Source organism: Kogia breviceps, chromosome 8 (genome assembly GCF_026419965.1).
Source record: "Kogia breviceps isolate mKogBre1 chromosome 8, mKogBre1 haplotype 1, whole genome shotgun sequence".
In the NCBI taxonomy this organism is placed as follows: domain Eukaryota; kingdom Metazoa; phylum Chordata; class Mammalia; order Artiodactyla; family Physeteridae; genus Kogia; species Kogia breviceps.
In genome coordinates this window covers 109834405-109850273 of record NC_081317.1, presented here as the reverse complement: position 1 = coordinate 109850273, position 15869 = coordinate 109834405, and the positions used below count along the sequence as shown (strand labels likewise).

Below are 15869 nucleotides of genomic sequence, written 5' to 3'. Positions count from 1 at the left end.
CCTGTAAATAATCTCCACGGGGGGACAAAAGACGAGAATTTTCTACAGAGTGTGTACCAGAACAAGATGAGTTAGTGATAGAACTTAAAAGTGTCATGGTGTCAGGCTCTGGGAGTTTGTCCAGCAGCCAAACCTTACAGGGCAACCCGTGGCGGGGCCAGCAGAACCTCCCCTTTCCCAGGCCAGCCTGGCGGACCTGGCTGACCAGCCTCCCTGCTAAGGTTCTCTTCTTTTCCTTTTACATACGTCAGGGGCATTCCGTCAGGTTACTCTGAGGTCCCAAAGACCCAGAAGCCAAGCTCTCTTCTAAGTGATTGCCTATCTTGGCTCTGATGCATTACAGGCTTATTTTATACTTCATTCCCAAAAGGCAACTTTGCAAATGCTTGAGGAACTGTTTTCCCCGTGGGTCTTCTACATGCGTTAGGCTCTAGACTCTCACAGATCACCCAGCATGTAACAGACCCCTTGGTGAGCCATTAATGAATGTCACCGTAGGGGCCACCTCCTCTCCTGGCTGTTACTAGAAGTCATATGTCTTTTCCACGTGCCGAAGCACAACTCCAATCACTGGCCCATCTGTAGCCACATGGAAACACCACTCAGACATTAATATGCAGCCTGTCTGGACACACACCTGCTTTCACATTCACATGCATACCCACTAGCAAGCAGGCATGACCAAGTTCAGCCAATGGTTCTGGTTCCATGGCTTGTGTCCACCAATCTGTTCGCCAAGACAATACTTGGGGAAGCTCTGACACAAGTTCTGACTCTGGAAGCATCTCCCAGATGATCGGTCAGGGTAGAAGGGAGTGGTAAAGCTAGCCCAGTGGGTTTTGAGAACCCCTTCCTGAGTGAAAGCCCTATTATTCTGGCATCTGCCCCCCCAAAAAACCCAATGGCACCTCAGGCTCAGGCGTCCTGCTCTGTGAGAGAAGGCAGTTGCCACACAATCCAGGTCCTTGGGCTTCTTTTCTTGAAGGAAGGCAGGAAGGAAGGAAGAAAGGAATACCTTTACAAAAGACTCCTGGTTGTGACCAAACTTTTACAAGCTTAATTGCAAACACAAGAGTAAGCAATTTGGAAATTAATGCAAATACTGGGGCATAGACTAGTATTTCTCTCACATGAAACCTCAGCAATGATTATACATCTTAGCAGAGCCTGGGTTTTTCTTTCTTGCAAGGCAGACCCCTCCAGGGCTGACTTGTTCAACAAGGCTTTGAGCACCTGAGGCCCCAGTAGGGAGGCCTAGCCAGTATAACCTGCTTTCTGTCTCCCCCATCCCTCTTCTTGGTCAAAAATCTTTAATTAGCTGGGGACCTTGTTTGTTCTCCTTCCCCGCTATTCCCAGGGATCTGAAGGCTCCACCACTTCTGTGCTAGAGAGACCTTTCTATCACAGCCTCTCTCTGCCTTTTTGTTTTTCCCTTTCATGATCAGAACAAAAAAAAAGCCTGGGGAAAGAAATCATCTCTCCTTCTGAGTCTGGATAAGACCCTATAACTATCTTTTTCCAATCAGGAACAAGTTTCCATGACAACCGTGCTTCCGGATGCCACCGCTAACTTAGCAGGTAGTGTTCACATCACATAGCGGGTTCTTTACCAACCTCCGTGGTTTCTGTACTTCACTGTGGCTACAGGCCTCTAACGCACCAGATGTCTGCATGAACTGTATCTTAAAAGGGTTTTTTCCTTTTTCCTTGTAAACATCAGAAAGACCCCCAAAAACTGCTTGGTATTTTCCTTACAATAATCATTAAAAAGCATACCGACAGATTCAAAAGTATACATGAAAGAGACTGTGGAGGAGGGAAGCATAAATAGGTGGATGGAGACTGGCTGGGCCGTGATGACAGCTGGGTGACTTACACCACAGTCAATGGCATAAGTTTTGAGCTGAGAGCTAATGAGATCGGGAGATATGACCTTGGGTAAGTTACTTATTCTCTCTGAGCCTCAACACTCCCTCTGTAAAAAAGCAGAAACTGAGGCCCTTCATGGGGCTCTTTGAAAGATTAGATGGGAAAAAAAAGCAAAGGTGCAAAAAGTGCTTGTTACAGTGTCTGGCACATGGTAGGAGTTCAACAAAGGGCAATTATCATGTTGTTCTTGTTACGGTGAAGAACTGAATTGGAGAGAGTCTGAGCAAACCAGCGACCACGATATTCTAATTGATGATTAACATTTTGCTGGTAGACGGTTAACAGTATAAGCAGTAGATATCTGGAGGTTTTCTTAGCAACTTTTTCTCTTAGGCTATTAAGACATGTCTGCAATTACAGGAAGGAATCTATTCATTTCCATTCCTAAGACTTAAGAGGATACACCTGGGCAATCTCCAGGGTTCATCTGAACCTCTCTATTTATAGTTCTGCATAAGCATTTGTTTAATTTTGAAACAGAAGCAGAGGAAAAAATGGATTAACCATTAACGTATTTGTTCGATATTCTACATTCTCAACACCGATCAGAATATTTCAGTTCTTCTCCAGAAGCAAGAAAAAGAAGAATATGTATATTTTCATGATATTTTCATTGTTGCACAGATCAAATTTCATTTCAAAATCGGAATTCACATTGTAGCAAACAAATCGACACGCTCCTTATAGAACAAACTCCCAAACTCCAATTTCCCCCCACACCTACATTCGCAGTGCCCTCAAAGAGTTGAGAGGGCCCTCCACAAATAACACCAATGCAAACTTTTATTTTTAAATGATAAAACTATTTACATATTTTTTAAAAATCCCATTTCTGTCAATGTGGTGGGCTGTATATTAGATAAACTCTCCCTATTAAGAACTCTTAAGATAGTAAATAAAATATTCTTTTTAAAAATGTATTTTACAGTATGAATGTGCCTCAAGAAATTCAAAACAGAACTATCATACGATCCAGCAACCTCTCTTCTGGGTATACACACAAAGGAAGTGAAATCCGTATCTTAAAGAGACATCTGTGCTCCCATGTGCACTGTAGCATTATTCACAATGGCCAAGGTATGAAACAACCTAAATGTCCATCAATGAAGGGATAAAGAAGATGTGGCACATACACAACGGAATACTATTCAGCCTAAAAAAGTGAAGGAAATCCTGCCATTTGCAACAACATGAGTGAGCCTGTAGGACGCTATGCTAAGTGAAATAAACTAGATACAGAAAAAAATACTGCACCGTCTCACTTGTAAGTGGAGTCTAAAAAAATCGAACTCACAGAAGCAGAGAGTAGAATGGTGGTTACCAGGGAAATGGGGAGATGTTGGTCAAAGGGTACAAATGTTCATTTATGTAAGATGAATTAACTGTAGAGATACGAGGTACAGCATGGTGACTGTACTTAATAATACTGTATTGTATACTTGGAATTTGCTAAGAGAGTAGATCAGAGGTGCTCTCACCACACAAAAAAAGTACATGAGAAGATGGGTATGTTAATTAGCTTGACTATTAGTAATCGTTTCACTATGTGTATCAAAGTATCATGCTGTACACCTTAAATATGTACCATTTTTATATTTAAAATGAAAAAAAAATTTTGAAGAGAAAAATAATGTGTTTTAAATGCGACCAGAGCTGGCAGAAAGGTAAAAGGAAATCCTTGAAGGCCAGAAATAACAAAACAAAACAAATTCTAAAAAGGTTATCAGGTAATTGAGCTAGAATTTGCCATGGAGGCAACTGCCTATCCCAGTCAGCAAATATTTTTCTGTAAAGGGCCGGATCGTAAACATTTTAGGTTTCACAGGCCATACTGTCTCAGATGCATCCACTCAACTGCAACTGTGGCATGAAAACATTCACAGATAACATAAATAAAGAGTCATGTCTGTGTTTAAAAAAAAAAAAAGTTTATATAAACAGGCAGCAGGCAGGATTTAGCCTGCAAGCCACAGTTTGCCAATCCCTTCATTATAGCCTGATTTTTAGTGTCTTTCCCTCAAGAAAACAAGTCTGGTATATGACACATTTGTCCCAGGTGATAGGGTGATGTGGCGATGGTCCCAATTTCTTCACATCTCCCTGTACACCTGCCTTTGAGAAGTCCCTCCCACACAGATTCTGGGCTAGACCATGTGACCTGCTTTGGCCAATGGGACCAATAGTAAGTGTGACTCAGAGACTTGAAAAGTACTAGGAGATGGTGCTTGTCCTCTCTTACTGCTCCTAATCTCTGCATCCACCATCACGTGAACTCACCCAGGCCAGTGTGTGAAGACATACATTACATCCCATCATCCCCATTACCCCAGGCAAGAGGAAGTGACAGCCAGCAGCAACACCCAGAGGTATGAGTGAAGCCATCAAAGACCAGCCAGCCCCCAGACAACCCACCAGTCGACTGGAATCGCATGAATGGACCCAGATGAAACCAGAAGAACCACCAGGCTGAGCTGAGTCTAAATTGCTGACCCACAGAATCATAAGGTAACAAACGACTGTTTTAGCGATTAAGTTTCAGGGTGATTTTTCCGCAACAAAAGCTGAACGACACATTCCGTAGGAAGTCTATTATCTTCTAAAAATATGAAGTGAAAGGCCAGCAAGTATATTTATAGAAACGGGCAAGAGAAGACTGAGAAAACACACAAAAAATTATTTCCATTTTAAAGATCCTGTCATCCGCCAGCAGGGACAAGTCCGCCCTTGTTCCTTATATGATAGAGCAAATTCTTCCTACCTGAGCAGACTTCTTCATAAGTAGGATTGGGAGTGTAGCCTCCTGCATAACCAACTTGAGTTGAATATACTCCTTTCAGGTTCCAGAATTTCCTTTCAGCTCCCCAGAAACAGCCCATTCCTAAAAAAAAAAAAAAAAAAAAATTATGATAATGATTAATCCTTTATCAAAAACAAGGTGGTCATTGCATATCAGAAGCCCTGTAACACTAGAAAAGAGAAGTTGTTCCTGTCATCTGGTAATCAAAAATGACTAAGATTTTATCTTTTAAAGAAGTAGAGTTTTTAACATCTAAAAAGAATTTTATTTAAGGTTATTTTCACAGAATATCTCTTTGCTTTAGTTGTGCAAAAATTTAGAAAGCCTCAAATTTTAATGGAGTTAGTAAAGCTATACCTTTTGAAATAACACAGCAAAAGGAGAACTGCATTTGATGAATGATTTCCACACTCAGTTCATTATGGACTTGTCAAAACATAGTAAGTTGTAGGAATAGTAGAAATTTATTTAATGATCAGCATCCTGGTCGTGTTTTCTTTAAAAATTCTAACAAAGGAAGGCAACACTAAATTACTGATTTAAATGGGAAAACTTCCTCAAATCAAAACAGATTGACACAGTATTTGAGTAACGATTTCACATGGGTTCAGTTTTTTTTTTAATTTTTAAAGTCATTAGAAACTTTCATGTGATAAATTGCTGCTCACCAGAAAGAACCTTTTTCTGAGTTAGAGTACTGAACATAATAAGGAAAGAGAGACAGGGGAAGGCAGGGAAAGACGGAACAACAAATAAAGAAACTCACAAAAATGGCATTCCATTCAACTAGCAAGCATTGTGCTCACACCAGTGGTTAGTTATTGGATTCCTTTGAACATATGATGAAAACTAAGAACCATCTCCCAAGGATGCACATACTTACACACATCTAAAATGCTGCATCACTTTTCCTGGGCTCCAGATACAGAATCTTTATTTTTCTACCATGAGTTTCTAAACTGTCCACAACTGCTATTCTGTGGTCAGTTCCTAGATGTACACAAGATTACTGCCTCACTCAAGTTTCACATGGCTTTATTAAGTCACATATAATTAAGATCGTGGGTAGAACAACAGTTGGCAAATTAATATATTCCTCCTACTTTAACAATCACTAGATTTGCTAGATTCGATGACAGAGCTAAAAGGAAAATTAGATAGAAGTTTACTGAAATTCTTGAGACTTGTTCATATAGTACTTTAAGAATTCAGAGCAACAACCAAAAAGAAATGTGCACGATGTTATACATTATGGAAAATATATTTGCTCAACTGTGATGGGAAACATACTAACCAAAAGTAGGTTAACCGTTAAAAAATATGATAGAGCCAAATGATGAAGTTTAATGCAGTAAAAAAATTACTATTGTGATAACAATGCAATATGGAAATATGTATACCATTATATCATAATTACCTAAGGCTAAATTTAAAAGGGAAAATCACAGTTATATGCATGTTTTTATTACAAAAGTATGAAAAAAATTCATACCAAAATAGACTAGAAACATATAAAATCATAATCATTATTATATTACAGCAGTGACAATATACAAATATTTTTTTCATTTTTCAAGTTTGTATGCAATAGATTTACATTATTTTATTATTTTTTTCAGAAGCCAGGAATATATATATATATATATATATATTTTTTTTTTTTTTTTTGTCTGTGTTGGGTCTTCAGTGCTGTGTGCGGGCTTTCTCTAGTTGAGGCGAGCGGGGGCTACTCTTCATTGTGGTGTGCGGGTTTCTCACTGCGGTGGCTTCTCTTGTTGCAGAGCATGGGCTCTAGGTGCACGGGCTTCAGTAGTTGTGGCACGCGGGCTTCAGTAGTTGTGGCACGCGGGCTCAGTAGTTGTGGCTCGTGGGTTCTAGAGTGCAGGCTCAGTACTTGTGGCGCACAGGCTGAGTTGCCCCGCGGCATGTGGGATCTTCCTGGAACAGGGCTCAAACCCATGTCCCCTACATTGGCAGGTGGATTCTTAACCACTGTGCCACCAGGGAAGTCCCTACATTACTTTAAGAATAAAAAATACATACATTTTTAAGGGAAAGACAAAAATTCAAGGAAAAACATAAGCATATGCATTGTTCAAGTTACACACCACTAGATACCATTTTTCCTGTTTACAAGTGAATTGTGTGCTGCTAGTGAATATAACTAAATATTTACTGAGTATTTACTAAAATTGACAATCCTCAAGTCTCTGAAACAAGGATTCACTGCTAATTCTACCTCCCTGCATTCCTGGGATGAGGGAATTATATTAGTCAGGGGTCTCCAAAGAAACAGAACCAACGGGATTTATACAAATATATATATATATATATATAAAGAGAGATTCATTATGATGAATTGGCTCTCACAGTTATGGAGGCTGAGGCGTCCCATGAGCTACAGTCTGCAAGCTGGAGGCCCAGGAAAGGTGGCACTATAATTCTAGTCCAAACCTGAAAGCCTGAGAAGCAATGATGTGAATCCCAGTCTAAGTCTGAAGGCCTGACAACCAGGAGTACTGACGCTCAAGGACAGGAGGAGACGGGTGTCCCAGCTCAAGCAGAGAGAGTGAACTCCCCCTGCCTCTACCATTTGGTCCCGTGCAGACCCGCAATGGTTTGGATGGTGCCTGCCCACCCTGGTGAGGTTGATCTACTCAGTGCACTGATTCAAATGCTAATCTCTTCCAGAAACGCTCACAGACACACCCAGAAATGATGTGTTACCGGCTTTCTGGGCATCCCTTAGCCAAGCCAAGTCGACACATAAAATTAACCATCACAGGAACGATGACAGGGAATCTCTGGAGAAGGACAGGTAGAAAAGGAGCTGGGCAGCGTTACTGAACATAAAAGGCCACAAAGGCATCCAGGAGCCGTGCGGTGTGCCAAGCTGAGGCACCATAGCCCCTGAAGTTCAGAAATCTGCGGAGTTCACCGAATAAAATATTTCTGTATCTCACCGCGACTAACAGTGATGGTACCGAAGAGTACTGCACGCCTTCAGTATTCTCCACACGTGGTATATAAAGGGCTATTTTAGCAACCGGCCTATCCTGACCATGTCTATAGTACCACACAGACGGCCCCAGAGTCTATATCTTTTACGTCTTCACTACATCCTCATGATATAGAACTTAAAATGACCAAACAAACATTTATTGATATAAAACTTAAAATGACCAAACAAAAATTTATTCCTTTTATGTTTAATAAGGATCAAGATAAGACCTCTGATAGCAGGGAGAATGAACTAGCTCCAGCTGGTCAAAGGTCTCCAAGCGGGGGGCCATGTGTGGCTGAAATAATCCTCCAGGGAACTGTTATATAACCAATGTCAAAATTTTTAGAAAGGTACTTAACTTAGGATAAGCAGTAGCTCCAAGAATAAAACTCCTCCTTGACGCAATCAGATGTTTTATCTAGTGGCTTCCAGTATAACCTAAGCATTCTTTTATTTGGCTTCGAGTGTGTGTGTGTTTAAACAAAGCAAGGTTTATTAATGGCAGAATTTCTCAGAATTTACAGTAGTCTAGTAAACAACATGAATATCATCAAAGAAGATGTAGTGTGCACTATTTTATTTAAAATATTTTATATTTTAACCTTTTATTATAAAGTAAAACATATACAGAAAAACCACACAAAACAGATGCAGAATTCAATGCCTATTATTACTCCAATGGCCTACTAACCACCACCCAGGTCAAGATTTAGAACTTTGCTACCCACCCCAGAAATCCCTCCTTGTATTACACCCCAGTCACAACTCCCTTCCTCCCCGCAAAACTAACCACTGTCTGAATTTTATAGTATTCACTTCCTTATGTTTCTTTATATTTTTATCACTCAAGTTATCCATCCTGACACTATACTTTGGTCTTGCTCATTTTAAAAAATCTGATTATGTCTTTAAAGTTCTTTCAATTGACAGGTTCCTTCTCCATTCTTTTTTTTTTTTTTTTTTTTTTTTTTTTTTGCATTACGCGGGCCTCTCACTGTCGTGGCCTCTCCCGTTGCGGAGCACAGGCTGCGGACACACAGGCTCAGCGGCCATTGCTCATGGGTCTAGCCGCTCCGCAGCATGCGGGATCTTCCCGGACCAGGGCACGAACCCGTGTACCCTGTATCAGCAGGCAGACTCTCAACCACTGTGCCACCAGGGAAGCCCTCCCTCTCCATTCTTTTCCTTTTAATTTATCTATTGAAGAAAACATGAGCCACTTGACCTGCAGAATTTCCCAGTGTGGATTTTGCCAATTGCATTCCTGTGGTGCAATTCAACTTGTTCCTCTATCCTCAATATTTCCTGCAAATTTGCTGCTGGATCCAGAGGCGTGATCAACTTCAGATTTCATCCTTTGGCAAAACTACAGGTGGTACTATGTAATTTTTAAAATTTTTTAAAAGTTTTTTTTCCAGCTTTATTGGTATATAATTGGCATATGACATTTATAACATCATCACATATTTGACACACATATATACTGTGAAATAATTAAAACAATAAGGTTAGTTAACACATTTATCACCTCACACAATTACAATGTTTTAAAGTGAGAATATTTAAAATCTACTCTCTTAGCAACTGTCAACTATAAAGTACAGTATCATTAACTATAGTCACCATGATGAATATTAGATTCCCAGAACTTACTCATCTTTTAACTGGAAGTTTGTAAACAATTCCCCCAACCACCTCTGGGAATCACCATTCTACTCTCTGTTTTATGAATTTGTCTGTTTTTTTAGCTTCTAATGTAAGTGAAATTATACAGTATTTGTCTTTCTCTGTATGACTTATTTCATTTAGGATAATGCCCTAAAGGTCTACCCACACTGTCACAAATGACAGAATTCCTTTGTTTTTTATGGCTAATATTACATTATGTTTGTGTGTGTGTGTGTGTGTGTGTGTGTATACACACACACACACATACATATACATATTTATATACATATCAATAGCACAGCATCCTTATCCATTAGTCTGTTAATAGCCATTTAGGTTGTTTCCATCTCTTGGCTATGGCTGATAATGCTGGAATGAACGTGGCAGTGCAGATATCTCTTCAAGATACTGATTTCATTTCCTTTGGATATATACCCGGAAGTGGATCGCTTGATTATCTGGTAGTTCTATTTCTAATTTCTGAGGAACCTCCATTCTGTTTTCCGTAATGGCTTTACCTATTGACATTCCCACCAACAGTGCACTAGGGTTCTCTTTTCTCCACATCCTTGTTATCTTTTGCCTTTTCAGCAGTAACCATTCTAACAGATGTGAAGTGATATCTCATTGTGGGTTTGATTTGCATTTCCCTGATGATCAGTGATGTTGAGCATCTTTTCATGTACTTGACCATTTGTAAGTCTTAGAAAAATGTCTATTCAGGTCCACTGCCATTTTCAATCAGATAATTTGGAGGGTTTTTTTTGAGGGAGGGGTTATTGAATTGTATGAGTTCCCTATATATTTTGGATATTAATCCCTTATCTGATACATGGTTTGCAAATATTTTCTCCATTCCATTGCTTCTTCATTCTGCTGTTTCTGTGGCTGTGCATAAGCTTTTTACTTTGATGTAATGTCACTTGTTTATTTTTGCTTTGTTGCTTGTGCTTTTGGTGTCATATCCAAAATATCATTGCCAAGGCCAATGTCAAGGAGTTTTTTTTTCCTCTGTTTCCTTCTAGGAGTTCTATGGTTTCAGATCTTTACATTCAAGTCTTCAATTCATTTCAAGTTAATTTTTGTGAATGGTGTAAGATAGAAGTCCATTTTTTTGTATGTGAATATCCATTTCTCTCAACATCATTTATTTAATAGACTTTTCCCCACTGAGTATTCTTGGCTCCATTGTCAAGTGTTAGTTGACCATATATGCATGAGTTTATTTTCGGGCTCTCTATTCTATTCTATTCTATTCTATTCTATTCTATTTCATTGGTCTATGTGTCTGTTTTTATTGCAGTAACATATTGTTTTGATTACTATAGTTTCATAGTATAATTTGAAATCAGGAAGTGTGATGCCTTCAGCTTTGTTCTTCTTTCTCAAAATTGATTTGGCTCTTTGGGATCTTTTTTGGTTCCATACACATTTTAGGATTATTTTTTCTATTTCTGTAAAAAGTGCCATTGGAATTTTGATATTGGGTTTGATGTGGAATTACATTTAATCTATAGAATGGCCTTGGGTAGTATGGACATTTTAACAATATTAATCTTTCCAATCCATGAACATGAGATATCTCTCCTCTTAGTTGTGCCTTCAATTTCTTTCATCAATGTCCTATAGTTTACAGTATAAATATTTGTCACTTCCTTGGGTAAATTTATTCCTGATTATTTTATTGCTTTTGATGCTATTGTGAGTGAGATTGTTTTCTCTATTTCTCTTTCAGATATTTCATTTTTACTGTATGGAAATGCAACTGATTTTCATATGTTGCATTACTGTAACTTTACTGAATTCATTGATTACTTTTAACAGTTTTTTGGTGAAGTGTTTAGGGTATTCTATATATAAGATCATGTCATCGACAGACAATTTTACTTCTTCCTTTCTGATAGGATACCTTTAATTTCCATTTCTTGCCTAATTGCTCTGGATAAGATTTCCAGTATTATGTTGAATAGGAGTGTAGAGAGTACCTTGTTTCTGATCCCAACAGAAAAGCTTTCAGCTTTTCACCACTGACTATGGTATTATCTGTGGGTCTGTCATATTTGGCCTTTATTACATTGAAGTCTGTTTCTCCTATACCTCTCAAATTTGTTTGAGAGCTTTCGTCATGAAAGGGTGATGAATTTTGGCAGACGATTTCTCTGCATCTATTGAGAGTCATGATTTTTATCCTTCATTCTATTAATCTGGTATATCTCATTTACTGATTTGCAGCTGTTGACCCATCCCAGGGATAAATCCTGCTTGATCATGCTGTGTGATCCTTCCAATGTGCTGTTGAATTTGATTTGCTAATATTTTGTTGAGAAATTTTGCATCTACATTATTCAGTGATCCTGGCTTGTAGTTTTCTTCTCTTGTAGCATCTTTATCTGACTTTTATATCAGGGTAATGCCGGCCTCATAAAATTAGTTTGAGACTGTCCCCTCCTCTTCAGTTTTTTTTGGAAGAGTTTGAGGACTAGCGTTAATTCTTCTTTAAATGTTTGGCAGAATTTGCCAGTGAAGATATCTGGTCCTGGGTCTTTTTGAGGGGGTAGGTTTTTAAAATTACTATCTCAGTCTCCTTAATTGGTTTGCTCAGATTTTCTGTCTTCATGATTCAGTCTTGGTAGGTTGTATGTTTCTAGGCACTTATCCATTTCTTCTAGGTTATCCAATTTGTTGGTGTATACTTTTTCACAGCAGTCTTTTATGATCCTTTGTATTTCTGTGGTATCAGTTGTAATGTCTCACTTATAGTTTTGTTTATATGAGCCTTCTCTCCTTTATTCTTGGTTAGTCTAGCTAAAGTTTTATCAATTCTGTTTATCTTTTTCAAAAAACCAACTCTTAGTTTCAATGATTTTTTTTCTGTTTTCTTTCTAGTCTTGATTTCATTTACTTCTGCTGTGATCTTTATGATTTCCTTCCTTCTGGTAACTTTGGGCTTAGATTATTCTTTTTCTAAATCCTTAAGGTGTAAAGTAAGGTTGTTTATTTGAGATATTTCTTTTTCTTCAATGTACACACTTATCACTATAAGCTTCCCTCTTGGGAATGTTTTTACTGCATCCTATAAGTTTTGGTATTTGTGTTTTCATTTTCATTTGTCTCAAAATACTTTCTTGAATTCCCTTTTGATTTTTTCTTTAACTCAGAAGTGTATAGTTTGATTTCCACTACTTTTGAATATTTCAGTTTTCCTCCTGTTATTTATTTCCACTTTCATACCATTGTGTTTGGAAAACATACTAGATGTGATTTCAGTTTTCTTAAATTTGTTAAGGCTTGCTTTGTGGCCTAATATATAATTGATCCTGGAGAATATTCCATGTGTGCTTGCAAAGAATGTGTATTCTGGTGCTGTTGGATGGAATATTCTGTATATGTCTGTCAGGTATATTTAGTTTCTAGTGTTATTCAGATCTACTCTTTCCTTATTAATTTTCTGTCGGGGTGACCTACCAGATGTTAAAAGAGAGGTATTGACGTCTACTACTATTATTTTATTGCTGCCTATTTCTCCCTTCAGTTCTGTTAATATTTGCCTTAAATATTTAGATGTTCCAATGCTGGATACATATATTTACAATTGTTATATCCTCTTGATGAATTAATCTCTTTGTCACTGTGTAGTCACCTTCTTTGTCTCCGTGACCAATTTTGAATGAAAGTCTATTTTATCTGATATAAGTATAGTCACTCCTGTTATCTGTTGGTTACCATATGCATGGAGTATCTTTTTCCATCCCTTTGCTTTCTACCTATGTGTGTACTTAAAACTAGTGTGAGTCTCTTATAGGCAGAATATTGTTGAATACCATTTTTTTTTGAATCCATTCAGCCACTATGTGTCTCTTGAATGAAGAATTTAGTTCATTTATGTTTAAAGTAATTATTGATAGGTAAGAACTTTCTATTGCCATTTTACTCATTATTTTCTGACTGCCTTTTTTTTACTTCCTTCTTTCTTTTTCCTCTCTTACTGTCTTCCTTTATAATTCGTCTTTTGTAATGGTATTCTGTAATACCTTTGTCTTTTGTGTAACTACTATAGGTTTTTTCCTTTGTGGTTACCATAAGGCTTACATTAAACATCTTATAGATATAATAGTCTATTTTAAGCTGATAACTTAGCTTCGATTACATACAAAAACTCTATACTTTTACTTCTCTTTCCCTCACATTTTATGCTATTGATGTCACACTTTACATTTTTTTTATACTGTTCATCTGTTAATAAGTTACTACAGCTATACAATAACTATAGCTATAGTTATATAGCTATATAGCTATATATATATATATATAACTATAGCTATATAGTTATAAAGCTATAATATATTATAGCTTTAATATTATTGGTTTTTAACTTTTCTACTAGAGTTAAAGTGACTTGCACACCTCCATTACAGAATTAGGGTCTTCTGCATTTGATTGCATTTTTACCTTTACCAGTCAGTTTTATACTTTTATATATTTTCACGTTGTTTACTTAGCATCCTTTCATTTCGACTTGAAGAACTCTCTTAACGTTTCTTCTAAGGCAGGTCTAGTGGTGATAAACTCCCATAGCTTTTGTTTATCTGGGAATGTCTTTTAACTCTTCTTCATTTCTGAAGGACAGTTTGTTTGATATAGTATTCTTACCTGGCAGTTTTTTCTTTCAGCACTTTGAATTACCATCCCACCACCTACTGGTCTGCAAGGTTTCTGCAGTGAAATCCACTGATAGCCTCATGGAGATCCCTTGCATAGGACAAGTCATTTTTCTCTTGCTGCTTTCAAAATTCTATCCTTGTCTTTGGCTTTTAACATTTTAATTACAATGTATCTCAGAGTAATGTTCTTTGGGTTGATCCTGCTTGGGGTCCTTTGAGCTTCCTATATTTGCGTGTCATTATCATTCCCAAGACTTGCAAAGTTTTCAGCTATGATTTCTTTAAATAACCTTTTCGCGCCTTTCTCTCTCTCTTCTCCTTCTAGGACTCCCATGATAGAAATTTTAAAACGCTTGAGGGTATCAAATAATTTGTATAAGCTTTCTTCACTCTTTTTCATTCTTTGTCCTTTTTGTTCCTCTAACTAGCTAATTTCAAATGATTTGTCTTTGCATTCGCTGATTCATTCTTCTACATGAACAAATCTGTTTGTTGAAGTTCTCTACTGAACTTCAACATTCCACTGTATTCTTCAGCTCCAATAATTCTGTTTAGCTCTTTTTATGGTTTTATTTCTTTATTAAACTTTTCACTTTATTCATGCATCATTTTCTTGATTTTGTTTAGTTGTCTACCTGTGTTCTCTTGCATTTCACTCAATTTCTTTAAGACGATTGTTTTGAATTTGTTGTCAGGCAAAGCACAGATCTCCGTTTCTTTGCCTTTGGAGCTGTATTCGTTTCTTTTGGCGGTGTCATATTTGCCTGATTCTTCATGATCCATGTAGCCTTGAGTTAGTGTCTGTGAATTTTTCAAAATTTTATTTTATTGAAGTATAGTTGATTTACAATGTGTTAATTTCTGCTGTACAGCAAAGTGATTCAGTTACACATATATATATACATTCTAGGGTCTGTGCATTTGAAGGAGCAAACACTTCTTCCAGTCTTTACAGACTGGTTTCTATGTTCTTTGATCAAGAAGCACATAATGTCTGGTCATCTCTCTTTTTGTGATGTTAGCATCTACTGATGCTCAATGCTTAGATGTGTTAATTCCTTGAGAGCTGCAAAATGGTGATTTTCAATTCTCTCACTTCTTTTTCATTCATTAGTTGAAATACCTTTATAGTGAAAAGCTTCCACTCAACTATTATTTTGTTACTCAGTGGTACAGTTCATAAAATAAAGGGAAGATAAATGTTGGATTATGTCCTTTTACTCAGCAGTCTTCAAGATGATGAACTTGCCCACTCCAAGGTTGACCAATTTTTTTTTTTAAGATTTTTTTTTTTTTTTTTATGGCTGCATGGGGCCTTTGTGGCTGTGCGCAGGCTATCTCTAGTTGCGGCGAGCAGGGGCTACTCTTTGTTGCAGTGCAAAGGTTTCTCATTGCAGTGGCTTCTCTTGTTGTGAAGCATGGGCTCTAGGTGCACAGGCTTCAGTAGTTGTGGCACGCGGGCTCAGTAGTTGTGGCTCATGGGCTCTAGAGTGCAGGTTCAGTAGTTGTAGCACACGGGCTTAGTTGCTCCACGGCATGTGGGATCTTCCCAGACCAGGGTTTGAACCCGTGTGCCCTACATTGGCAGGCGGATTCTTAACCACTGTGCCACCAGGGAAGTCTGACCAATTAGTTTTAAAAATATCATTATAAACGCATTTATTTAAACATATTTGATATGTTTCACCCTTTCAATTACCCCTCTCTTGTATGCTCTACCTGTAATATCTTTGGCTAGGGAGAGCCTCTTCAAATTGTCTCCTGAGTCCCTTTTGAAATACTCTCAATAGTCTCTTATTGCTTCCTTGCT

General features: G+C 37.8%; 1 protein-coding gene across 5 annotated transcripts in view; it reads right to left on the bottom strand.

Moving 5' to 3' along the window:
- MSRA (methionine sulfoxide reductase A) overlaps positions 1–15869 on the bottom strand; it is a 373391-nt gene that overhangs the window by 188769 nt on the left and 168753 nt on the right. For all 5 annotated transcript variants that reach the window (XM_067040008.1, XM_059071369.2, XM_067040010.1 and 2 more), the window contains one exon: positions 4688–4807. In XM_067040008.1, coding sequence (XP_066896109.1) covers positions 4688–4807 — 120 coding nt within the window. The remainder of the gene's footprint in view (positions 1–4687; positions 4808–15869) is intronic.